This window comes from Eriocheir sinensis, chromosome 13 (assembly GCF_024679095.1).
Source record: "Eriocheir sinensis breed Jianghai 21 chromosome 13, ASM2467909v1, whole genome shotgun sequence".
Classification (NCBI taxonomy): Eukaryota; Metazoa; Arthropoda; class Malacostraca; order Decapoda; family Varunidae; genus Eriocheir; species Eriocheir sinensis.
The window spans coordinates 15706332-15732258 of record NC_066521.1 but is presented as its reverse complement, the minus strand read 5'-3'; the positions used below and the strand labels follow the sequence as shown (position 1 = coordinate 15732258).

Sequence of the window (25927 nt, the reverse complement as noted above, 5' to 3'; positions counted from 1 at the left end):
CCTTTACTTCCTTTAATTCATTCATCTATCTTGTCTTCCGTTCATGTATTCTTATTTACTTTCATCGTTGTCTTATTTTCCCTTCTTCGTTCTCTTCATTTTCGTTTCTTTTCTCCATTATTTCTTCCTCCTCCCTGTTGCTTTTTTCCTTCTCCATATCTTCTATTTTCTTACCCTGTTTTCATTTCTTTTGTATTTTCTTGTGTTCTTAGTCTCTTTTGCCTCCCTATTACTCCTTCATCCACCTTATTTTCCTTTCATATTTTCTTGTTTTTCATTGTTTCTTAGTTATCTTTTGTTTCTCCTCTTTATCTTGTTCATTCACGCACATTCTCAGTACCTTCAATAACTTAATCTTTTTTTCCTTTTCCTCATTCCTTCTATCCTTCATTTTCTCTTTCTCATTTATTTCGCACCTCTCCTTTTCCTCCTGTATTCCTTTGCTTCTGTCCTACTTCTCTATTCCTCTTTTTATCCTTCTTTATTTTCTCTGCTTCTTCTGTCCTTCTCCATATCTTTTCCTCCACACTCTCTTCTTATTTATTTTCTTCCTCCTCCTCTCCTGCTTCTTAATTCCTCCCTCTCTCTTTATCCCTCATCCCACTTCATCCTTTTTATTCTCTCGCATCTTTTTCTCACACCGCCCTCTTCCTTAATCCTCTTCCACAATCATCCTCTCCTTTATCCCTTCCCTTATTCATTCCCTCATTCCTTCTATCCTTCTAACATACTTTTCCCTTCGTACTCTCCGTTTCTCACTTCTTTCTTATATTCTTCTTCTTCTTCTTCTTCTTCTTCTTCTTCTTCTTCTTCTTCTTCTTTCCCATTCCACTACTCTATCTCTCCTTTTTTATCCTTTCCTACACCTTATCCTCTATGTTATCTTGTATCCTTTTCTTTCACAACCCTTCTCTTAATCCTCTTCTGCTATTATCCTCCCCTTCATCCCTTTCCTTATCCATTCCCTTTAAATCCCATACCGTCTACACACACACACACACACACACACACACACACACACACTCCTACGCATTCTCCTTCCCCTATCATCTCCCAAAATAGTATCCATCTTCTCGTTTGACCAATCACGGGGCAGGATTTACGACCCTCCCATTAAGGGCCAGCCAATGATGACCTTTCAGAGCCGCCCGTCCACCAATCAGCGCTCGAACAGAATACATTGATGACTCCCGAAAGAGAATATTGAATTACTGTTATTGGTAGACTTTATTTTTAGTACCGGTGTCAATACGTGTAAATTACCTGTTTAGGGGGGAGGGGGTGACTGGGGGAGTTTGTGTTGGTGTTGAGGGAGGTTATGGGTGTGAGGGAGACGGGGAGAAAGGGGGGTAAGGGGTTATGTATAGGGGGGAATGAGGGGAATGGGAAGAATGGTTATGGGTGTGAGAGATTGGGGAAGGGGGGGTAAAAGGGGTTGTTTGAAGGGGGAAAGAGGGGGAGAATGGTTATGGGTGTAAGGGAGATAGGGAAAAGGGGGGTAGAAGGGGTTGTGTGGAGAGAGAAAGGGGTGGAGAAGGGGTTGTGTGGATGGGGGAAGGGGTGGAGGATGGCTATGGGTGTAAGGGAGATGTGGGAAACGGATTAAGAAGGGGTTGTATGTAGGGGGAAATGGGGGGAGAATGGTGATGTAAGGGGAAAGGGGTAATGGAGGGGGATATTGTATGGTTAATAGGGGGAGGGGGGGGGTTAAATATGTGTGGGTAAGGACATTGCGTGTAAGAGGAAAGAGTGTATCGTGTGTGTGTGTGTGTGTGTGTGTGTGTGTGTGTGTGTGTGTGTGTGTGTGTGTGTGTGTGTGTGTGTGTGTGTGTGTGTGTTGCAGGGTTGGTGGACTCGCCACTCACCTGCTGCCTTCCTCATTAAAGGTGAAAGTCCCGTCTCCTGGCCTGGACTCGTGACCTAAGGGTGGTGGTGGTGGTGGTGGTGGTGGTGATGGTGGTGGTGATGGTGGTGATTTCGATAGTGAAGGCGATAACATTTCTTTTACATGTCTTTCCTTTCCTTGTTTTTCCCTCTTTTATGAAACTTTGTGATACGGATGAAATTGGCAATAGTAGAGGAAAAGAAAATAAGAAAATGTGGTGAGAGGAGGAAAAGAGGCTATAAGAAAGAGGAAAAAAGAAAGAAGAGAGGAAAACAGGCATAAGATAACGAAAAAGAAAAACCAGCACGACAAGAATATGATTAAGAAGAAAGGGAAAAGAAGAAACGGAGAGACACAAAGCGAGGAAGGCTCCGAAAAGGAAAAGTAGGAACAGGAAGAGAAATAACGGGAAAGAAGGAGGAAGGGAAGTGAAAGTAGAGGAATGAAGGAAAAGGGAAAACGAAGAGAAAAAGGGGAATGAGGAATAATGAAGCGAAGAAGAACAAGTAGAAAAGAAAAAGAAGAAAAGGAAAAACACTAAGAGATTAAGCAGGAAGAAAAGTAGGGACAGAATGAGGAAAAACGGAGAAGAAAGAGGAAGGGAAGTGAGGATAGAGGAGGAGGAGGAGGAGGAGGGGCTGAGTGGCAGAAGTGAGAGGTGTATTAAGGTTCAGGAAGGGATGAGAGGGGAGACAAGATGCACTGGAGTGGGTGAGAGAGGGAGAGGGAGAGTAGATTGGGCGAGAAGAGGCGCGTGGGTGATGGTGGAGGAGGAGGAGGAAGTGGAGGAGGAGAAGGCAAAGAGGAGAAAGTAAGGGTGGAGGAGGAGGAGGAGGAGGAGGAGGTACGGGTGGTGATGAAGGAGTTTTACAAGTTGGTGATGAAGGCTTAAGGTTTTAGAGGTATGTGGTGATGATGATGGTGGTGGTGGTGATGGTGATGGTGGTTGTGTGTGAGAGAATAAAGGAAAGTGAAGTTAAAGAAAAGAATAGTTAAGAAGGAAAAGACGAAAGATACCTAAAGAAAATAGCGAGAAAGAGAAAAAAACGAAGAAAAAGAGAATGAGAATAAGAAAGATACTAAGGAAGAATAAAGAAAGATAAGAAGATAAAAGGGTAAAATAAAAGGAGGAAAGCAGAGAAAGAAAAATAATGAAAAAGAATTAAAGACAGAGACAAAAAGCAAGGGAAAAGAATAGGACAAAGAAATATAAACAAAGCGAGTAAGAAAAACACTTGGAAAGAATAAAGAAGAAGAAAAGAAGAAAGAAGAAAAGAATGGTTAAGAATGAAGAAAATTAAGAACAGGTAAAGAAAGGGAAGAGAAACAGGGAAAAAAATATGAGAAAGGAGAGGAAGAGAAAGCGAATAAGATGCTGAGGAAGAACAAAGAAAATAATAAAATGACAAACAAAGTAAAATAAAAAGAGGAGAGGAAAAAAAACGAGATGAGGAAATAACGAAAGAAAAAGAAAAGTCTTAGGAAATGGGGAAAAGAAAGAAAGGAAGGAGGAGACAAGGAGAAGGAGGAGAGAAAATCGAAAAAATAAACCGAGAGAGCGAAGAAAGAAAAAGTGGAAGGAGGAAGAGGAGGAGGAAGGAGGAAGGGAGGAGGAGGAGGAGGAGCAGGAGGAGGAGGAGGGAGGGACGACGAAGGGAGAGTTCAAGGGGCGAGGGGAGGAAAGTGAAGAGAAATAAAAATCAATAGGAAGAAAAAAGGAAAAAAAAATATAACTTCCCGGTGACTCAGGAAACCAATTAGGCGCCAAATCTTAATGCAGGTGACTTTCTAATTAAGGTACGGCTTACCTGACACCTTACCTGTTCCTCGGCATGGAAGTTATTAAGTATGTGAATAAGTTTATGTGTCTGTCTGTCTGTATGAATGTCTGTGGGTCTGTGTTTTCCATTTTCCTGTTTTTCGTTCATATTCGTTCATTTCATTTTTGTTTTCATTGTTTTTAGCTCTCTTATGTTTTTCTTTATTCGTTCTGTTCGTTTATTTCCCTCCTCTACGCCTTCATCAGCCTATTTTCTTTTTTCCTTGTTTCTTCTTCCATCTTTCTTCTTTTTTATCAGTAATCTTTTTTCTCTCCTTTTGTGGTCCTTTTTTTCTCTTCTATTTCCTTATCTGTCTTGCTTTTCCCTGTTATTCTTTCTCTCATTTTTTCCCTTCATTTTTTTTCCTTTTCACCTTTTCTTTAATTTTTTAACTTTCTTTTATTTCCCTACTTTAATTCTTATCTCTGTTATTCTCTCTTTCATTATTTCTCACGTTTTTCTTTATCACCTTTCTCTTATTTTCCCCTCTCCTTTTATTTCCTTATCTGTCTTTTTTTTCTCTTTTATTCTCTCTCTCTCTCTCTCGCCGTAATACAACTCGTCTTTAACGCCACCGCCACGCACAAAGAAGGAACAAGGCGCCGCGGTTCGCTATAGCGCCGCCTTCGCTACGTTATTGGCACTACGTTCACACCGACGCCGGAAACAACACAAAAAAAATCACAATGTCTTAAGAAAATAGGAAATAGGAAAATAGGAAAAGAAAACTGTTATTGTTGTTACTGATGCTAGTACTTCTGCTGCTTTTACTACTACTACTTCTACTACTACTACTACTACCACTACTGCTTCTGCTACTAATATTCTCTCAACTACTATCGCTACTACCACTTTTACTACTACTACAACTACTATGGTACTACTACTACTACTACTACGACTACTACTACTACTACTACTATTACTACTACTACTACTACTACTACTATTACTACTATCACTACTACTACTTCTACGATCACCACCACCACCACCACTACATGAAGCTTTTTTTAATGCTAATATTCGTCACTAAAAAAATTAATTAGTCCAACGTTTTAAAAAATCTTCTAATTTAGAGAATCCTTTTTTCGTCCCATTTCTTTTTATCGTCGTCGGTTGGCATCAAACCTATCAATTCGCGGCCTCAAAAAGATTCTCATTGGACAAAATTGAAATTCCTCATGAGTGAAATTCGTACATTGATCCCGCAAAGAACATTTATTCACATTTGTCACTCGAATTCCGGCCTATATATCTGTGTGTGTTTTGTGTGTGTGTGTGTGTGTGTGTGTGTGTGTGTGTGTGTGTGTGTGTGCGTGGGTGTATAGGCCCCCAAAGAGTGTAATTGAATAAAACGTGTTATCATTCCCCTCATCTCTCTCTCTCTCTCTCTCTCTCTCTCTCTCCTCCTACTCCTACTCCAGTCCTTCCTTCTCTCTTGAAAATCTATGGACCCTAGATAACATATTTAACCTTTTTTTATTTCTTAACTGGAAGGGAAATGGTTCTCTCTCTCTCTCTCTCTCTCTCTCTCTCTTTTCTCCCTTCCTAAAATAGGTTTCTCGTTCTCGGAAGCAAAAGATTATAAAAAAAAAACAGTGGAAAGCATCGAAAGTGAAATAGAATAATAAAAAAGATCAAGAAGAAAGAGAATTAGGAGGAGCAAGAGGAGGAGGAGGAGGAGCAAGAGGAGGAGGAGGAGGAGGAGGAGGAGGAGGAGGAAGGAGGAAAATAAGAGCGTTAAGTCCACCACCTGAGAGAGAGAGAGAGAGAGAGAGAGAGAGAGAGAGAGAGAGAGAGAGAGAGAGAGAGAGACTTGGCTGGATGAATTAGTCCGTTATCTCTCTCTCTCTCTCTCTCTCTCTCTCTCTCTCTCTCTCTCTCTCACTCCCTTCCTCCCTTCCTCCCGCCCTCACCCTCTCTCTCCCCCTCTCTCTCTCGGCCGTCACATATTCAGTTTCCCTCGACAAGTCTTGTGGAAAAGTTAAGCTTCTCCTTCCACTCCAACTTACTGAATTACTTAAGCCCCAACTTGTCCTGAGATATGTAGTGTTGACGTGACATTGAAGTGGGTGTGATGGAGGAGGAGGAGGAGGTACAGGAGGTGGAAGGGGTGGGAGAGTGTGTGGATAGGTGGATGTTTTGAGTGAGAGAGAGAGAGAGAGAGAGAGAGAGAGAGAGAGAGAGAGAGAGAGAGAGAGAGAGAGAGAGAGAGAGAGAGAGAGAGAGAGAGAGAGAGAGAGAGATTGGTAGGGGATGCTGAATTTACACACGAGATGACGAGATGAATGAGGTATTGGGTCAAGGGGACGCAGAAGTTAATAATGCTCTGCTGGGAAGAGAAGGAGGAGGAGGAGGAGGAGGAGGAGGAGGAGAAGGAGGAGGAGGAGGAGGAGGAGGCGGAGGAGGAGGAGGAGAAGGGGAGTGACCTGATTCATGCCTCATCCTATATCTGGTTAGCTCAGTCATCACTTCAAGGTCATTTGTCTTTGCTCCTCTCAAGCTTTACACTTTTTTGTTCAGTCCAGAAGGAGTTGCTCACGTGCCATAGAATGAGAGGATATTGTAATTCCTACTTAGACACTTTCAGCAACGCCTTTTATTTTCCCGTATGCCGCTTATAAAAGAAAAGATAAAATAGATACCCTTAGAATAACTTAACCATATAGTACGCAGCTAATTTTTCTTCTATATAGCTTTTCACGTAACGATTCAAAGTAACACGATTTTAACTGTAAATGAAACAAAACACGAAAGAAGGAAATATCTCTCATGCATTTGTTACTCGTGAATACATAAGAAGTTTTTATTGTGATTTCGTGAAGGAGGATGAAGTGCGTGACTCATGTGCTCAGTCAAGTCAGGTGTGAGTCACGCTAACACACCTGTCACCGGTACGAACTGTAAGTGACTCAAGGTATAGAAAATGGAATTGAGGGCGTAGCATTCACTTAAGCGTTTCACAATACAACCACATCTATTTGACAAGGCTTTCGTAGGTGATTTTAGTGTTTCCAGGGGTAGTCAAGTCAGGTGTGAGTTACGTTTATACACCTGTCAGCGGTATGAACTGTAAGTGACCCAAGTTATAGAAAATGGAACTGAGGGCGTAGCATTCACTTTAACATTTCGCCGTCCAAGCACATCTATTTGACAAGGCTTTCGTAGGTGATTTTAGTGTTTCCAGGGGTAGCCAAGTCAGGTGTGAGTTACGTTTATACACCTGTCAGCGGTATGAACTGTAAGTGACTCAAGTTATAGAAAATGGAACTGAGGGCGTAGCATTCACTTAAGCATTTCACAATCCAACCACATCTATTTGACAAGGCTTTCGTAGGTATTTTTAGCGTTTCCAGGGGCAGTCAAGTCAGGTGTGAGTTACATTTACACACCTGTCAGCGGTACGAACTGTAAGTGACTCAAGGTATAGAAAATGGAATTGAGGGCGTAGCATTCACTTAAGCATTTCACCGTTCAAGCACATCTATTTGACAAGGCTTTCGTAGGTGATTTTAGTGTTTCCAGGGGTAGGCAAGTCAGGTGTGAGTTACATTTATACACCTGTCAGCGGTATGAACTGTAAGTGACCCAAGTTATAGACAATGGAACTGAGGGCGTAGCATTCACTTAAGCATTTCACAATACAACCACATCTATTTGACAAGGCTTTCGTAGGTATTTTTAGCGTTTCCAGGGGCAGTCAAGTCAGGTGTGAGTTACGTTTATACACCTGTCAGCGGTACGAACTGTAAGTGACTCAAGTTATAGAAAATGGAATTGAGAGCGTAGCATTCACTTAAACATTTAGCCGTCCAAGCAGATCTATTTGACAAGGCTTTCGTAGGTATGTTTAGCTTTTCTAGGAGTAGTTTAATGACCCTGGTGGTAGTCTTCCCCTTAATATATGCCGTGAACCTAAAAAACACTCATTAGAAATCGATCGACCTCCTTTTCGGCCTTTGGAAGTAGTTGGTGTGAGAGTCGGGAGCGTGTGAGACTATCGCATTGAATCACCTGCCTGCTAATGCGTCTCTCTCATCGCTTACTCCCATGCATTCGAAGTGGAAAATGTTGCCAAATAAAAAAAAATTGATATGATAATGAGCACAGTTTTATCACCGTTCAGCGACGCGGCCGGCACAGACGCAACACTTGTTTTGTAAATGTGTGTTGCTGAGTATCATGTTTAATCAATTTGGCTGTGATTAATCATATGATAATTACTTCATTATTCATTGGTTCGGCATAAAGAATTAAGTTTGGGTATTAGTGTGCGTGTTCAAAGGACCAGAAGGAGCTCGTGAAGGCTAATTTGCCTACATATTACTAGTGAATAGGTCGGTAATATTTCTGTTTGGGGACTTAATGAAATTCTCTGTGAACCTATAAAAATTTCCGTTATCCTTAAAAGTAAAGAAGAGTGTTGAAAAATGTGTGATAATAGGAAAAGTCTTTTGGTCTAAATTCCTCTACTAAACTAAACTAAATGAAACTAAACTATGTGAAATTCCTCTCGAACCTTAAAAATATGCTTTATCCACAAAAATTAAGTTCTGAACAAAATTATGATGTTAGCAAAAGACTGTTGATCGAAATTCCACTTTCAAATTTAGCTAAATGAAACTGAACTAAATGAAAATCTACTTCAGCATTTATAACTTGTATATTTCTAAAAATGAAAGTAAAGAATATGCTGAAAAAAACGTATGATATCAGCAAGAATTCATTGATCCAAATTCCACTGCTCAAAAAAATACAGTTTTCTGAATTTTGAAGCAGTTAAAATTTCATGGTCAGAAAATTATGATGAAAGGATTTTTTTCTCTTGCAAATAAAATCACATGAAAAATAGAGAGAAAACGTTCAATCACTTTCTCTATTAGCTCCTCTATCCTTTCCCCGCGTCTTCTTTCCTCTCTTTCTCTTCTCTTTCATCATCTTCCTTTATATCCCGTCTTTACGTCCCTCTATCAACTTCTCCCTCTGCCTTACTACCTCACTTCTTCCTTGTCTCTCTATCTTCTCTTCTTTGCCACTCTCTTCTTTACAGCCTGTCTTTATCTCCCATTATTACATTCTTTATCATCTTTCCTCCTTCTTCTCTTCCTTACTTTTCTTCCTTTCAGTATGTATCGCTTTTCTTGGCATTTCTCCTTTGTAACCATTTTTCTCAATTATTTATTTCAACCTCCTCTTCGTATTTTTTTTTCTTTCCTCAATTCTCTCTTTCCACTAATTTGCCTTTCTCCTCTCATTCTCATCTTTTTTAATGTATTTTCTTCTTCGTTTCCTTTCCTTCTCGCTCTTTTACGTATCTTTCTCCACTTTCATATTTTTTTCTCTTTTCCTTTTATATTTTTTCTAAGTCCTCCCTCTTTCTCCTCTTCCTTGCTCCTTTTTCTCCTCTCTCATAACGTATTCTTCATCTTTCCTTTTTTATTTGTCTTTTTCTTCTTCCTTTTAAACCTGTATTTTTTTCCTCTTTCTCATCTTCTCTTTCTTGTTCTTTTCTACTCTCTCATAACATTTTTCTTTCCTCCTTTCTTCTCTCTTCTACCTTGTCTGTTTCTCATTCATACCTTTATCTTTCTTTCTCTCCTTTTTCTCTGCCTCTCTCCTTCTTTCTCCACTTTCATACCTAACGTTTACCTTCTTCTCTCTTTCTCCTTTCCTCTTCTTTGTCCCTTTCGCTTCTATCATTCCCCTCTTCCATGCCTACTGATCCTCTTCCAAGCCTCTTCCTCCTCTTCCGTGCCTCTTTCTCCTCTTCCGTTCCTCTTCCTCCTCTTCACCTCTTAGCACCGAAGGGTAAGAGGGGGACGCAGATTAACGCGGCGCCGTGGAACAAGTGACACGCGACGAGAGGGGCCAAAAAACTACCGACGTGAGAATAAAAATAGAAATAAAAACTCGAGAAGGAGGAAGTTAAGGACGAGTTAATTTGAGGGAAGAGAGGAGAGATATGATATTCCCCCGTTTTCTTTCTCCTCCTCTTCTTTTTCTTCCTCCTCCTCCTGTTCCTCCTCCTCCTCTTATGCTGACTCCTCTTCCTCTTCGTTGTTTTTTCTCCTTAACTTTGACCTTTCGTCCTCTTACGGCTGCTCCTCCTCCTCCTCCTCCTGTTCTTCCTTCTCGTCCTTCCCTTTCTTTCCTCTTTTTCTTCTTTTTTTCTTCTTGTTCGTGTTCTTGCTCTGTTTCCTTCTTGTTCTTGTTCTTCTTTATTTCTTCCTCTCTCTTCTTTTTCTTATTATTATTATTATTATTCATGTTCTTCTTCTTTCCACTTCTCCTCCTCCTCCTCCTCCTCCTCCTTCTCATCCATTTCTCAGTATCCTTCATCCAAAAACTCTATAGTAAAGTCATGATATTTTTTTTTACTTCAATTACCCAACGACTAACGGACTCACGGACGGCACTAACTAGACGTGAAATACCGCGCGTGTCCGTGTCCGTGAAGGAAGATCAGACGGAGGGAAGAAGAGAGTGAGACGGACGGGGGAGGAAAGGAAAGAAGGAAGTGGAGGAGACAGAAATGATGTTAAATATGATGAAGAGAAGATGGTTGAGAAGGGGAGGGAGGGAGAAGGGGGAAGGGGTTAGGCGTGAGTGATGGATGATGGGAGGAAGGTGTACGAGAGAGAGAGAGAGAGAGAGAGAGAGAGAGAGAGAGAGAGAGAGAGAGAGAGAGAGAGAGAGAGAGAGGAAAGAAAGAAAGAAAAAAATGAAAGAAAGAGAGAAAGAATCAACCAAACAAAGGAGGAAAGAAAAAAATGAAAGAAAGAAAAAAAAGAAAGAAAAAGAAATGAAACAAAAACAAGGAAGAAAGTAAAAAAGAAAAAAAGAAAGTAGTAGTTATAGAGGTGATTTTCATATAATATTGAAATAGATAGCATTACATTTGTTTGTTTGTTTGTTTGTGTGTGTGTGACAGGTGTTCAGGGCCCCCCAAAAGCAGGTGACAGGTGTAAACATTGTTGATTTAATGACTGTCACGCCCACACACCTGTCCGTGATTAGTGTTGAAAGCTCACCTGTGTTCATGCGTGTGTGTGTGTGTGTGTGTGTGTGTGTGTGTGTGTGTGTGTGTGTGTGTGCTGGATCCGATATTTCACGCTGGTATAAACAATAAGAAAAAGCAAACAAAAGGAAAGTGAGGAATGAGGGGCGAGTCGAAAATAATGGGCGCTTCGTTGTTTTTTGTTTCGTTCTGTTTTGTTTGTCTCCATCCAGCCACAAAATATTCGAAGAGCGAGGAGGTCGTGAGGTGCTCGACAGACAGACAGATGGACAGACAGGCGGACAGACAGACAAACAGACGGACAGACAGAAACAAAGAACCAAACAGAAACAGAAACAAAAGAATCAGTGGAGGGAAAAACATATGAAAGAAGGAAAAATAGAAAAAAATGGGTAATGAGAAAAAACGAAGGAAAATATAAGGGAGGAAAACAATAAGGAAGGAAAGAAGGAAGGAAGGAAATAAGAAAGCACCGGAAAGAAAAAAAGAGGGAAAGAAAATAAATAAAAGGAAGGAAAATCTCTAACAAAGGAATGAAGGAAGAGGGGAAATACCCATTAAGAAGGAAAACCCGAACAAAGACAGATATAAGGAAGAGGAAAGTAGGAAATATCGAGAGAGGAAGAAAACGAAGGAAACCTCATACAAGTAGGAAAAAAAAACAAAGGGGGGAAGGAAGGGAGCACCAGGAAGAAGGAAAAACGCAATAATAATATAAAAAAAATAAAAACATGGAAAGGAAAGAAGGGAGGAAAAAAAGAAAAAAACAAATAAGGAAAAAAATAAAACACAAAGTAAGGAAAAAAAGTTAATGCCGAAAAGAGGAAAGAACCGAAAAAAAATACAAATCAGAAAAAAACAAAAACAAATAAAAAAGGAGGAAAAGCAGAAAAAATTAAACCTCGTACAGGGAGCCTCCAGGAACCCACGTCAAATATTCCACGTAAAAAACACCGTTGCTGGATCCATAGCTCTTCCTTTGAGTCGAGAATTTATTGCCGTGAGTTTGGGCTTCCGACTCACCGATGACCCGAGAGAGAGAGAGAGAGAGAGAGAGAGAGAGAGAGAGAGAGAGAGAGAGAGAGAGAGAGAGAGAGAGAGAGAGAGAGAGAGAGAGAGAGAGAGAGAGAGAGAGAGAGAGAGAGAGAGAGAGAGAGAGAGAGAGAGAGAGAGAGAGAGAGAGAGAGAGAGAGAGAGAGTTTTTCCATTTCATTCTGGCAGTTATATTTTTCATTTTGACAGTAGATTTTTTTTCTTACCTCAGTTTTCTTGCTCCGTTTTTTTTCCTTCACTAACATCAAGACAAATAACAGGAAGGCTGCGTACATATTGGCAAACAAACACTAAATAAACCAATTTAAGAACTATCAATCAGTTTCTCATCTATTTTATACATTGATTTTATTTTGTCTCAGCTCAGTTTTCTAGGTCCATTAAGATTAAAAGTAAATAGATAAAAATAAGAAAATTAGAATGAATAAACACTAATAAAAAACACCAATCATTCTTCCATTCCTTTCTTTATTGATTTTTTTGTCTTATCTCAATTTCCTTGGTTAGTTTTCTCTGTCTTCACAAAAATTAAGACTGCATACAAAATGGCAAATGATCTCTAAGTAACCATTAAGAACCACCAATCATTCTTTTCATTATTTTTTTACATTGATTTTCTTTCCTCTTATCTCAGTCTCCTTGGTTAATTTTTCTTCCCTTCACTACTACCAAAGCTAACCATTGAAAGTGTGCGTACAAATCGGCGAACACTAACAACCAATTACAACCACCAACATCATTCTTATAAACACATTCAACACAATTTGCTGGTCCTGTTTTGCATAAAGTTATCGTCACCATATTTTTTTTTAAGATCCTAAAGAAATATAAAACGTCAATTAGTCTCGTAATTAACGCTGATGTAGAGTGATGTTAGCGTGTTATTGATGTTAGGATGATGGTAAAGAGACGAAGAAGAGGAGGAGGAGGAAGGAGGAAGTGAGAATAGGGAAGACGAAGGGAAGGACGAGAAGGAGAAGGAAGAGGTGGATTTATAGCAAGAGGAAGAGAAGGTGGAGGAAGAGAAAAGAAAAATGCAGGAAGACATAGGAAAGAGGAGGAAAAGAAAGAGGACGGAGAGGCCAAGGAGAAGGAAGGAGACGTTAAAAAGGAAGAGGAGAAAAAAGAAGAGAAGAAAAATAATGGAGATGGTAATGACGATGATGAAGTGTGGATTGTCAGAATGTAGTCTTGATGGAGGAAGGAGAAGAAAAAGAAGATGATGATGATGATGATGATGATGATGAGAGAGAGAGAGAGAGAGAGAGAGAGAGAGAGAGAGAGAGAGAGAGAGAGAGAGAGAGAGAGAGAGAGAGAGAGAGAGAGAGAGAGAGAGAGAGAGAGAGAGAGAGAGAGAGAGAGAGAGAGAGAGAGAGAGAGAGAGAGAGAGAGAGAACATAGTGGCGAGAACACAGGTAGTCCGGGGTCTGGTCTGGTCTAAAGGTGATAGCTCTGCCCGGACCGAGGCGAGGTGGGGCTGGGATGGAAGGGGGCCGGTGGTAGAGGTGGGGGCAGGACTGGCGGGGAGCGGCAGGGAGGGGTCACAGAGGCAGGGGATGAGGAGGGGGTGACGGCAGGGTATTGTAACGTTGCTAGGTGACGAGGCGGTGGTGGAGGTGGAGCAGGGAAGGGCAAAGTCCACTTGGTATTTGTCACCTGGGCGTGTGGAGGTGAGGTGGAGGTGAGATGCCAGGTGTGGTGGTGGTGGTGGTGTAGTTGGTGTTTGGGTAAGCGTTCTTGGGATAGGTGTGTGGTGTTGAGGTGGAATGCTGGATGTGGTGTGGTATGCATGTGGTGGTGTGGTGTTGAGGTGAGGTTTTGAGATGAGATGCTGGGTGTGGTGGTGTGGTGGTGGAGTGGTTGGTGGTTAAGTAGTCGCTGATAGTGTTGATTTTGGTGAGGGATTGGCTAGGAGTTGCTGGTGCTGGGTGTGGTGGTGGTGATGTGGGTGGTGATTGACTAGGCGTTCTTAGGTTTGAGGTGCTCTTGGTTAGGTGATTGGGTAGGCTTTTGAGTGAGTTTAGTGTGTTAGTGGGGGTGTTAGATGGTGTTAGCTGTGTTGGTGTGGGGTGTGGTGGTGGTGATTGGGTTGGCTTGGCTTCGTGTGGTGTTGTGGTGTGGATGGCGTTTGGTTATAGGCATTCCTAGGGTGGATGTTTTGGTGCTTCTTTATTTGGTTAGACGTTCCTGGGTTTGGTGTGTTAGTGATTCTGTTATATGCTAGTCGTTGCAAAAGCTAAAATACAGGCTTGGAATTTTGGTTGTATAAATAAAGGAATACCACAAAACAGATCACAGTGTAGGAAGCTCAAACACAACACCAACACCATTGAGCCTGGGATACTACTGTTAAAGAGATGAACTGCAATATATGACGGTTTGATGCTGGTGTGTTTAAAATCTGGAATAAATGTTTTAAAATTTTCGTGAAGATGAAGTGCTTTGGAAATGTTATAATGCTTAGACCTTACTTTAATACCATACCAGGTGCTACGGTGACTGTTTTAAAGGGCACCAAAAGGAAGAACCGGGTATCAGAAACGCCATGAAACCTGACGATGAAAAAAAACGAACCCTAAAAAATAAAACCCATAAAGGAACAAAGAGTCAGGAAAATAACAAGATCATTCCCTCTCACGTGACCTCATTCATATCCTTCTCCTCCCTTTCCTGACCTTGCAAGACCTTACTACGGACTCCTTTATGGCTCCTGATGCCCCCCCCCCCTCGTGTCCCCTCAGTCCCCCAGCCCCCCCCCGTCAGTCCCCCACCTGCCCTTCCTCGCCCCCCGTCTGGCTTTCACGGGAGGCCGAGTCTAAAATTAGTTCCCCCATAAAATATTCCAGACGAGAGCAAGTTGGCGGCGTCCATTGGAGTGAGACGCCAACCCCGCCTTCAGAGAGAGAGGGAGAGGGAGAGAGAGAGGAAGAGGGGAAGGAAGAGGGAGAGAGAGAGAGGCAAAGGGAGAGAGGGAGAGGGAATGGGAGAGGAAGAGTTACAAATAGAATGGAAGGATGTAGAAAAGGGAGAAAGCAAAGAGTAAATGAAAGAGAAAAATATATGAGAAAGATTATGAGAAAAAAGAAGAAAAAAATGGAATAAAAACAAAGAATTAATGAAAGAAATAAACAGTACAGAGAGAGAGAGAGAGAGAGAGAGAGAGAGAGAGAGAGAGAGAGAGAGAGAGAGAGAGAGAGAGAGAGAGAGAGAGAGAGAGATGGAGACAAGAAAGAAGGAAAAATTGAAGAAAAACAGCTAGAAATGAATGAAAGAATAAGTGGCTGAAACAAAAATAGAAAGAAGGAATGAAAGAGTGACAAAGAGGAAGGAAGGAAGGAAAAAATGGAAGGAAAACAGAAAGAATGAGTGAGAGAAAGAAATATTAGAAAGATTAAGAGACAGAAGAGAGAAAAGTGGGAAAAGATGAATGAGAGAATAAAAAAAAACATTACGGGTCTATGAATGAAAAGGTCAATGACTGTAAAGGTGAATGAATGAATGAGTCAGCAAAACAAAAGGAAAAAAAAAGATATAAAAAGAAAAAGTAAGAGATGAATAGATAGAGAAAAAAAACATGGACGAATCGAGCTGAAATATCTATAGACACTTCGACAAATAAAAAAAAATAGTATCATCCTTCATGTTATAGCCTTGCCGCGTATTCACTCATCCATGTTTGCCTTTGATCCTTGGTAAATACACGCAGAGAAAGGAAGAAGGAGAATAAAAAGAAAGAAAGAAAGATAGACAAAGAATTAGCGAGAGGGAAAATACTTCACGTCGAGAAAAGAAAGGAAAGAAAAATAATAAATACAAAGAATAAGGAAAAAAGTTAAAATACACGCGGATAAAGAAAGAAAGAAGGAAAGATAAACAAAGAATTAGCGAGAGGGAAAATGCTACAGGTCGAGAAAAGAAAGGAAAGCAAAATAATAAATACGAAGAATAAGGGAAAGTTAAAATAGACGCGGATAAAGAAAGTAAGAAAGAAAAATAAACAAAGATAGGAAAATAAAGAATACGGGAGAGATAAGATATACGCAGAGGAAGGAACAGAAGAAAGGGAAAAAGAGAGAGGAATGCCGAGACAAAGAATAAAGATAAAAAAGAAAGACTGGATAAATGAAGGAAGAGAAAGCGATATCAAAGTAAAACAAACACAAACAACACTGTACCTATAAATAAAACACTAAATATAACTCTCTCCAATCTCTATTAATAAGATTCACGGATCAAATTCCTAGACACGTTTCCCAAGAACCAACCAAGTGCGGACGTGTTCCCCTTCTCCCCCTCCCCCCCCCCCCTCTTGTCCGTATTGGTGTCCGTAAAATGGCGGCGGCGGAGTCGGATATCCACCATTAGTGTGTTTGTCCGCAAGACTTGTCCCAGACGCGTCCTGAATGCATCTTGTTGTTTGGTCTCTTCCGCATCTCGTCTTTCACGTGTCTAAAGCGAGGAGGAGGAGGAGGGAGAGGAGTAGGAGGAGGAGGAGGGAAGCTTGGTGTTCGTGGTGCGTTGTAAGAAAGTGATAGAAGACAAGGAGGAATGGCTGAGGAGGAGGAGGAGGAGGAGAAGGAGAAGGAGGAGGAGGAGGAGGAGGAAAGAGTAAGGAAGAAAGGAAGGAAGATTAGTGGCGAGTTGTAAAAAGTTAATGTGAGGAAGAAAAGTACAGAAAGAGGAGGAGGAAGAAAAGGAGTAGGAGGAGGAGAAAGAGGAAGAAAAGAAGGAGGAGGAGGAGGAAGAAGAAGAAGAAGAGGGGGATGAGAAATAAAAAGCTACTGAAAAAAAAGAGATACATGGTAAAAGAAATTGGAATGCTGTCAACGTACGTGTGTGTGTGTGTGTGTGTGTGTGTGTGTGTGTGTGTGCTCCCATTACGTACACGTGTGCACCTGCCTCCCAAATGAACCAGGAGCTGATTTGGCTTACCTGGATGAACCTTAATCCAGGACCCTCTCTCTCTCTCTAAAAAAAAAAACTCTGAATAAACGACTTAATAAAAAATAAATAAAACATACTAAATAAAAAGTAGGTAAAGGTGATGAAAATAGTAAAAATAAGGTAAAAAAAATACGAGGAATAATAGTGAAATTCGAGAGGAAAAAAGAAAAATAAATTAACGATACTGGAAGGAGACTCGGTAATATTGGAAGGGAAATAATTGACAGCGGTAAGAAAATAAGAGTTGAAAGAGGGACAGAAGGGAAAGCACAAGGAGGAAAGGGAGGGAAAAGAGGAAGAAAAGAAGGAGGGAAAGGAGGATAAGGGAAAAAAAAAATATGAAAGAGGGATGAAAGTAAGAACATTTGAAGAGGAGAAATAGAGGGTGGGAAAAAAAAGCAAAGAAGGAGGGAAAGGAGGGTAATGGGGAAAAAAGTCGAAATGGAAGAGGAATAGAAATGGAAACATATGAAGGAGAAGGAATATAAAGAGATGACGAAAGAGAGGAATAGGATAAAAAAATACGACTCTAAAGAAAGTTAATAAGATAAATAAAAGATAAAGTAAATATAAAAAAATCACTCTTACTTTCGCTCTAGATAAAAAAAAACCTCACTCTCACTTTCACTCTTGCTCTAGATAAAAAAACATCACTCACTCTCGCTCTAAATAAAAACAAATTCACTCTCCCTCTAGATAAAAAAAACGCTCACTCTCACGCTCACTCTCGCTCTAGATAAAAAAAATCTCACTCTCGCTCTCTCGCTCTAGATAGAAAAAAAAAAATCCCTCACTCGCTCTAATAAAAAATCTCACTCACTTGCTCTAGATAGAAAAAAAAATCACTCACTCGCTCTAATAAAAAATCTCACTCACTTGCTCTACATAGAAATAAAATCACTCACTCGCTCTAATAAAAAATCTCGCTCACTTGCTCTACATAGAAATAAAATCACTCACTCGCTCTAATAAAAAATCTCGCTCACTTGCTCTACATAGAAATAAAATCAAATAAAAATCTCGCTCACTTGCTCTAGAAATAAAGCTCTAATAAAAAATCTCGCTCACTTGCTCTACATAGAAATAAAATCACTCACTCGCTCTAATAAAAAATCTCGCTCACTTGCTCTACATAGAAATAAAATCACTCACTCGCTCTAATAAAAAAATCTCGCTCACTTGCTCTACATAGAAATAAAATCACTCACTCGCTCTAATAAAAAAATCTCGCTCTCTCGCTCTAGATAGAAATAAAATCACTCACTCGCTCTAGATAAAAAAAAATCGCTCACTCTCGCTCTAGATAAAAAAAAAATCACCTGTAATCCATCATTCCCATTACCATCATCATCATCATCATAATCATCATCATCATCAGTATCATCATCGCCAAAATCGTTACCTGTGAAAACGTGGCCAACTTTTACTTTTAATTAGGTTCATTTTTTCAGTCCAGGTATCAATGTATTATTATTATTTTTCATACGTGCTTAATGAGTGCCTCGCTTTTTTTTTAGGAGCGATATTGATTTCACTTTTTATTTTTTGAGTTTTGGGTTATTAATATTTTTTTTCCTCTTCTTTCTTGAGTCCAGCTAATTGGGTGAGCGTTTAGTTGTTGTTTTTTTCGTTTATGTTTTCTTTCAATTATCTTCTCGTAATGATAATGAGGAGGAGGAGCAGAGGAGGAAGAAGGAAGCGGAAGAGGAGAGGAAGAAAGAGTAAGAAAGGAGGAGGGGGGGGTACGAAGAGAAGAAAATGAAGACTGAATAATAATAGGAGGAAGAAAAAAAAGAAGTGGAGCAGGAGAACGAAAGGAACCCTGAACAAGAATAGAAGAAAGAAGAAGGGAAGAAAGAACCCGAAGAGGAGGAGGAAAACATAGCAAAGGAGGAGAAGAGGGATGAAAAAGTAAAAGGAAGAAGGAAGAGAATGGAAAAGTAGAGATGAAGGAGGGATAAAAGGAAAAGCAAAAGGAAGAGAAGGCGGAAGAGGTTATGGAAGGGGAATAGAAGGAAGAGAGAAGAAGAAGAAAGAAAGGAGAAATAAAAAGGAAGAATAAAAGAAGAAGGAAAACGAAGAGATGACGAAAGAGAGGAATAATGAAAGAAAAAAAAAAACGAAAAAAAAACGCTCTAAAGAAATGAAGAGTAAAAGGAACAAAAGGAGGAAAAGATAATGAAGAAAGAAAATCAAGAAAAGAAAGAAAAAGAAAAAACAACTCAAATGAAATCAAACAAAAACATCACTCGCCTTTATAATATCAACGACATTTTTTTGCAGCAGAGAATCAGCGTGAGAATAATTACCTGAACTTTACATAACACCTGATGTACGTTGCTCATAAAGTACCTGACACACGCAATCAACGCTAAGTACGAGAGAGAGAGAGAGAGAGAGAGAGAGAGAGAGAGAGAGAGAGAGAGAGAGAGAGAGAGAGAGAGAGAGAGAGAGCATGTTAGACAGAAAAAAAAATATTGTTACAACCCCAAACTTAATTAATCTTGGAAGCTGACTCGGAGTATTACACCTTCCCGACCTTTATTTTTCTTCCTTCCACTTTCACTTTCCTCCCAATTTCACTTTTCTTCTCAATTTCACTTTCCTCCCAATTTCACTTTCCCTCCCAATTTCACTTTCCTTCTTATTTTCACTTTCCTCCCAACTTCACTTTCTTCCCACTTTCACTTTGTTCTCAATTTCATTTCCTTCCCAATTTCACTTTCCTCCCGATTTCAATTTCTTCCCATTTTCACTTTCTCCCCATTTTCATTTTCTTCCCAATTTCACTTTCTTCCCAATTTAACTTTCTTCCAAATTTCACATTTATCCCACTTTTGTTTATTTTCCTTTCAATTTAATTTATTTTCATTTCATTTGCATTTTCTTTTTTTCCTATTTCAGTTATTTCTCCTCCAATTACTTGTATTTTTCTTCCATTTTCACTTCTTTTCCTTTCAGTTTTACTTATTTTCCTTTCATTTAAAATTCCTTTTCCTCCTATTTCAGTTATTTTCCTCCCAATTTTTTCGTATTTTTCTTCCAATTTCACTTTTTTCCTTCCAATTTTACTTATTTTCCTTTCAGTTTTGTCTATTTTCCCCCTATTTTCACCTTCATACTATTTTCTCCCTTTTCACCTACTCTCCTAGTCTCACCTTTTCTTCTCTTACACTCTCACCTTCCCCTATTTCACCTAAGCATATCCTCCCTCTAAATTCACCTACTAACTTTTTCTCTCCCCCAATTCCAGACCCATTACTTCACTAAACGATTTTTACCTCAATGTCACCTTTCCGTTACCCCTTAGTTCTATTTTCGTTCCATTTCTGTCGCAATCTAACTACTTTCCCCTCGAATTCCAGACCCATTAATACACTGAACGATTTTTCACTATGTCACATCTTAGTTTCCTCCTTTTTTCTACTTTTATTCTGTTTCTTCTTTTCCTAACTCGTTTTCCCTCCAATTCGAGACGCGTTATTGCATTAAACCATTTTACTCCCTATATCACGTCTTACTTTCTTTATTTTAATTTTCATACTCTTTCTATCTTAATCTATACAATTTTTCTCCCAACTTCACCTCCAAAGTTTCCTTTCTCTATAATTATGTTCTATTTTTACTGTAGCTCATTTTCCATCTAATTCCAGACGCAGGCATTCTTAGTTTTCACCTTATTTCTATTTGTTTTCTTTTCCCATTTTTGTCTTATTCTAACTCCTTTTCCCTCCAATTCCAGACACAGTCGGCGGCGAGGCTCAACCGTGTGATGGTGGGCGGCGAGGGGGGCGGCGGGGGGGGCGGGGGCGGCTCGAGGATGGATGTCGTCTACGTCACCGAGCGCATCATCTCCCTCGCCTTCCCCCCCGCCCTCGACGACGCCACGTACACGCTCCATCTCCGCGAGGTGGCCCACATGCTGTCCTCCAAGCACGGGGACAACTTCAAGGTGAGTCGGGGCTGAGATTGGTGGTGGTGGTGTTGATGATGAAGTCGCGGTTGTTTGTTGTATCAGAGGTGGTGGTGGTGGTGGTGGTGGTAGATGGAGTTTGTTGTGTTAGTTGTTTATGTTTTAGTTGTTTATGTTTTAGTAGTTGTAGTTGTGGTAGGAGTAGATGTTGAAATAGTTGTAGTTTTATAGGTATAGTGTTTTAGATAGGTAGGTGGTACTTGGAGTTTGTTGTGTTAGTTGTTTATGCTTTAGTGATTGTAGTTGTGGTAGGAGTAGATTGTTGAGGAGTAGATTGTTAGTAATGGTAGTGTTTTAGATAGAAGTAGCAGTAGAATTAGGAATAGTAGTTAAAGAAGCAGTATTTGAATTATTATTAGAAGGAGTATGAAAGTAGTAGTACTAATAGTAAAAAAAATACTGGTAGAGGTAGTGGTAGTAGTAGTAGTAGTAGTAGTAGTAGTAATAGTAGCAGTAGTAGTAGCGAGACTTTTATCATCTGTCACTTTCCCTTACTATATTTTACTAGCATACCTTTAGTTAACAATTTCACTGTTAAACTAACCTAACATTCTACATTATACCTTCAGCTTTCATTCACACCTTTTACCTGCACACACACACACACACACACACACACACACACACACACACACACACACACACACGTTAACGAGCTTAGACAAAGTTACCCCTGCACATGCCTACATCCATTCACTCCTTCACATCACCACAACTCGAGCCAAAAAGAAAATAACACCAACCAACAATACCAACATAACATTATTCTTTTATTCTTCGTATTTTATTTCCTTTGGCCGCTAAAATCCTCCTTGTGGTCACCCGAGGGAGGAGGACAAACAGTGGTGCCAAACTGGTGCCAAGGGGAATGGAAGGGGTGCCGCTCTCCCCTCCCTCAAGCCCCCCCCCCCCTCTCCATCAGTGTAAGAAGCTGGCCAAACACTCGGAAAGGAACGGAAGGGGAGGGAAGTGGCAAAGGGAAGGGCGAGGGAGGATAAGAGGGAAGGGAAGGAGAGGGAGCGGGAAGGGGAAAGGTAGGGATTAGCTAGTCACCTTTTGTTTTTTGTACCTTTGTTTTATTCTTTTTTTTTTTGCATTATTTGTTGATCGTCTGTAAGGGAATGGTTCTATAGTATTTGGATTCTTTTTACCTCCATTCCTTTTTCTTTTCTCCATTTCCTACTCTTTCCTTCCCCCTATTCCTTCGTTCCATCACCACCACCATCATCATCCTTCCACTACAACCCTCTCCACATCTCTCCACTCCTCCACAAACTCCCACTATCACCACCACTTTCCCATTCCATTCACCGACCCCATCCATCTCTCCCCTCCACATTTTTCTCCCCTTCACCACCCCAATCCATTCCTTCCCTTCACATTTTTCTCCCCATTCCTTCATAACTACTACTCCTCTTCTCTCAACTTTCACCACCTTTTTCCTCCACCCAAGAGCCGTCATGAACCTCTTCCATCCACTCCCTTGTCCACTTCCTCCTCCACCTTCCCCTCAACTTCTTTCTTTCCTCCCTCGTATGATTCCCTTTATCATCCACCACCACCTCCTCCTCCCCCTCCTCCTCCTCCTCCTCCTCCTCTCTCTCTCTCTCTCTCTCTCTCTCTCTCTCTCTCTCTCTCTCTCTCTCTCTCTCTCTCTCTCTCTCTCTCTCTCTAGAAATTTTCCCTCATCAATTTGCGTTCCGTTAATAATTTGCGTTTTTTTTTCGCCATAATCCACATAGTTGTTTTTTTCCCCATAGAGGACTCACTTTTTTATGTAATCTAATCCCCTTTTACCAATATCCTCCCATTTTCTGTTGCTCCATTTCAGTCAGTTTCCATTATCACTTTTTCAGCTGTTACTCATTTTTTTCTTTTCTTATCCTTCATTTATCCTTCGCTTATTCTTCCTTTTACTTATTCTTCCTTCTTTCTTTGCTTATTCTTTCTTTTTCCTTTTAATTATTCTACCTTTAATTATCCTACCTGTCTCCTTCCCTTATTTTTCTTTTTACGTATTCTTTCCATTTCCTTTACTTATTCTTCCTTCACTTATCCTTCCTTTCTTCCTTTCCCTTCTTCCTTCTTCTTCCTTTGGTTATTTTTCCTTTAATTACCCTGCCTTCATTCTCCCTTTTTCTTTTGCTTATTCTTTCTTTTTCCTCAACCTATTTTTCATCTACATAATCCTTGACTTTCTTTTACCTGTACGGGTGACGGAACACCTGGCACCCACTCATTGGTCCCTGGGGAAAGTGGAACATACCTGTCTCTTTTTACAGGTACAGGTTGTAGACTGTGGAGGGTTGAATAATGAATTACCTGCCGTACCGGGGCTTTGGGAATACCTGTGTGTGCTTGGCGTGCGTGTAAGGAAAAGGCGAGAGCCGGAGGACGAAAATGTATTGCAATATTGAAGGGAGAGGAAGAGGAGTAGAAGGGTGTACTGGAGGGAGAGTGGGTAGAGGAGGGAAAGGGCGGGAAGGCATGCAGGAAGGAGAAGAGAGAGTGAGAATGAAGGCAGAAGTGAAGATGAGGAATGGTGGAAAGGAGAAAAGTGTGTGAGGGAGGATATAGAAGGAGGGAAAAGGCGGGAAGGCATGCAGGAGGAAAAGGAGAGAGTGAGAATGGAGGCAGGAGTGAATATGAGGAAAGGTGGAGAGAAGGAAAGAGGGAGAGGGTGTATAGGAGGAACAGGATTAGAGGTGAGGTGTTTAGGAGAAAAAGAGAGAAAGGTGAGAAGGAGAAAACGGAAGGGAAAGGAATAGAAGAAAAGGAGGAAAGAAAGCATACAGAAATTAATTATCCTGAAAGTGTAGAAAAGGAAAAACACAGGGAAAACGTAAAAGAGGAAAAGAGAGGAAAGAGAAACAGGAGGGAAGGAAATGGAAGGATATACAAAAGGAAACGAAAGTGAGAGAAAATGAAAACGAGGAGAAATATGAAGAGAAAAACTATGCAGGAGGAGAAAAAGATGAACAGAAAGAGGAGTCGAGAAAAAAAATTGTGAAAGAAAACGGGAAGAGTAAAGAGAGAACTTGGAAATCAGTGAAGGGAAAAGGAGGAGGAGGAGGAGGAGTAAGAGGACGAGGAGGAGGAGGAGGAGGAGGAGGAGGAGGAGGAGCACAGAAATAGGAGTCGCGAGATGCAAAATTGTGTGCAGCGTTGCGATAGAGAATGTGCCTCGGAGAGAGAGAGAGAGAGAGAGAGAGAGAGAGAGAGAGAGAGAGAGAGAGAGAGAGAGAGAGAAGAAGGAGACGAGGGAGGAAGGAGAGGGAGAGAGGACCAACTTCCCCAACCACCCAGCCCCCCTTCCTTCCCCATGCCCTCCCCTCCCCACTGCCCCCTCCCCCCTTCTCGCCAGTCAGACAGCGGGGCGATAACACAGGCGAGCATCGATAAAGCGACGGACGTGCTGGCTATTTCCGGATCCAATTATCGCCTACAGAGAACGAATGGAAAAAAAAATGCAAAAATACAATAGTTACCCTCGGCGGCGTTCCTGGTTGCGGCGATTGTTATTTTCATTTTTGCCACATTTTCCTTCCTCGACAAACTATATTTATTCATAATGCGGGGAACTCTGAACCGTGTAGTGTATTGGTGATTGGGGTGGGGGGTGGGAGAGTGTGTGTGGGGGGGGGGGATGGTAGAGTGTGTGTGTGAGGGGGGTGAAGGTGGGTGTGGGTGTGGGTGTGGGTGTCAGTGAATCGTGTCCAGCTTGTATAATCCACCCGCGTAAGAGAGGATGAAGGTGGAAGAAGAAGTAGAAGAAGAAGACGATGAAGAAGACGATGAAGAAGAAGAAGATGAAGAAGACGATGAAGAAGAAGAAGAAGAAGAAGAAGAAGAAGAAGAAGAAGAAGATCAAAAACACTAACAACCACCACCACCACCACCACCCCGCTCCCTTCCCCCACGCCCGGAAAACAAAACGAGGGGCCATCTGACTACTCTTAAGCCGTGATTCTTGCGCTAATGTGTCCCGGAAGCTGAGACCCAAGACGGCGCCGCCACCTCGAGGACGTAAAGAGTGCGATGAAGGGCTCGGGGCCAAGACAGAGGAGGAGGAGGAGGAGGAGGAGTGGAAGATTAAGAGTCTGGGTATTAGGATGTTGCGAGGAAAAAGAGAAAGTTAAAAAGATGGAGAAGGCGAAAAAGGAGAACGAAGAGAAGTGCGTCTGTGAGAGGAAGAAGAGGAGGAGGAGGAGGACTGAAGATTAAGAGACTGGGTATTAGGATGTTAGGAGGAAGAAGGGAAAGTTAAAAAGATGGAGAAGGCGAAGAAGGAGAACGAAGAGAAGTGAGTGTGTGTGTGTGTGTGTGTGAGAGAGAGAGAGAGAGAGAGAGAGAGAGAGAGAGAGAGAGAGAGGTATTATTGAAAACTCATTTATATCAATACGAACAATTGAATAAAATGAAAAACAACATACATAAAAACAAACGATTCATCAATAATTAACAAATACACAAACATAATAATTTTCTTGGTAATTCCACTGCGTAAGAAAAAAAAATCAACCCTTTTATCTCGCTTCCCCTCACTCCGTTTTCTTTTTTGCAACACCAGAAAACAACAAACGAGAAAAAGGGAAATAGATAGATAAAAAGAACAAGCAGTGGAGATAGAGAAAAGGTTAAATCATCAAGTCAAAACCACAGACCCACCAAACAGCGGACGGAATTCTCTCTGCAAACAAAATACCAAACAAAAATATTACGCCAGGGGGCAGAGTTGAGCGGAGACAAGGCGGGTAGCGAAGGAAAACCGGGGGAATAAAAGGAAGTGGAGGGGAGGCTGAGATATTTATGGCCCGAATTTTAAGACCGGGAGGGAATGGCGGGAGGAAGGGGAATAAATAGTGGCAATTTGTAAACACGATCACCCACCTACTCAGCCAGGCCAAACCCGCCCAGCCAAGTCAAGCGTGCAGGAAATAGCCCAAAAGAGAACCCAAACTCACCGCGAAAGTAGCCCAATAAAACCCCTTTGAATTTTTACCTTTTTCATTATTTTTACTTTATCTATTTTTTCTTTCGAATGGGAAGTTGACTAATTATACCCTTTTTGGTCTTTTCTTTATTCTTTACTCTTCCTTCTTTTTTTTCTATTTTCTTTTTTCTTCTTTATCCTTCTCTATCAGCCTAATGACACCCTTTTTAATCGTTACCTCATTCTTTATTCTTTTTCTTCTTTTTTTCTTCTTTATCAGACTAATAACACCACTTTT

At 40.9% G+C, this 25927-nt stretch overlaps 1 protein-coding gene across 4 annotated transcripts in view; it reads left to right on the top strand.

Moving 5' to 3' along the window:
- Window positions 1-25927, top strand: part of LOC126998071 (uncharacterized) — a 205487-nt gene that overhangs the window by 76282 nt on the left and 103278 nt on the right. For all 4 annotated transcript variants that reach the window (XM_050859449.1, XM_050859451.1, XM_050859450.1 and 1 more), the window contains exon 3: window positions 20466-20675. In XM_050859449.1, coding sequence (XP_050715406.1) covers window positions 20466-20675 — 210 coding nt within the window. The remainder of the gene's footprint in view (window positions 1-20465; window positions 20676-25927) is intronic.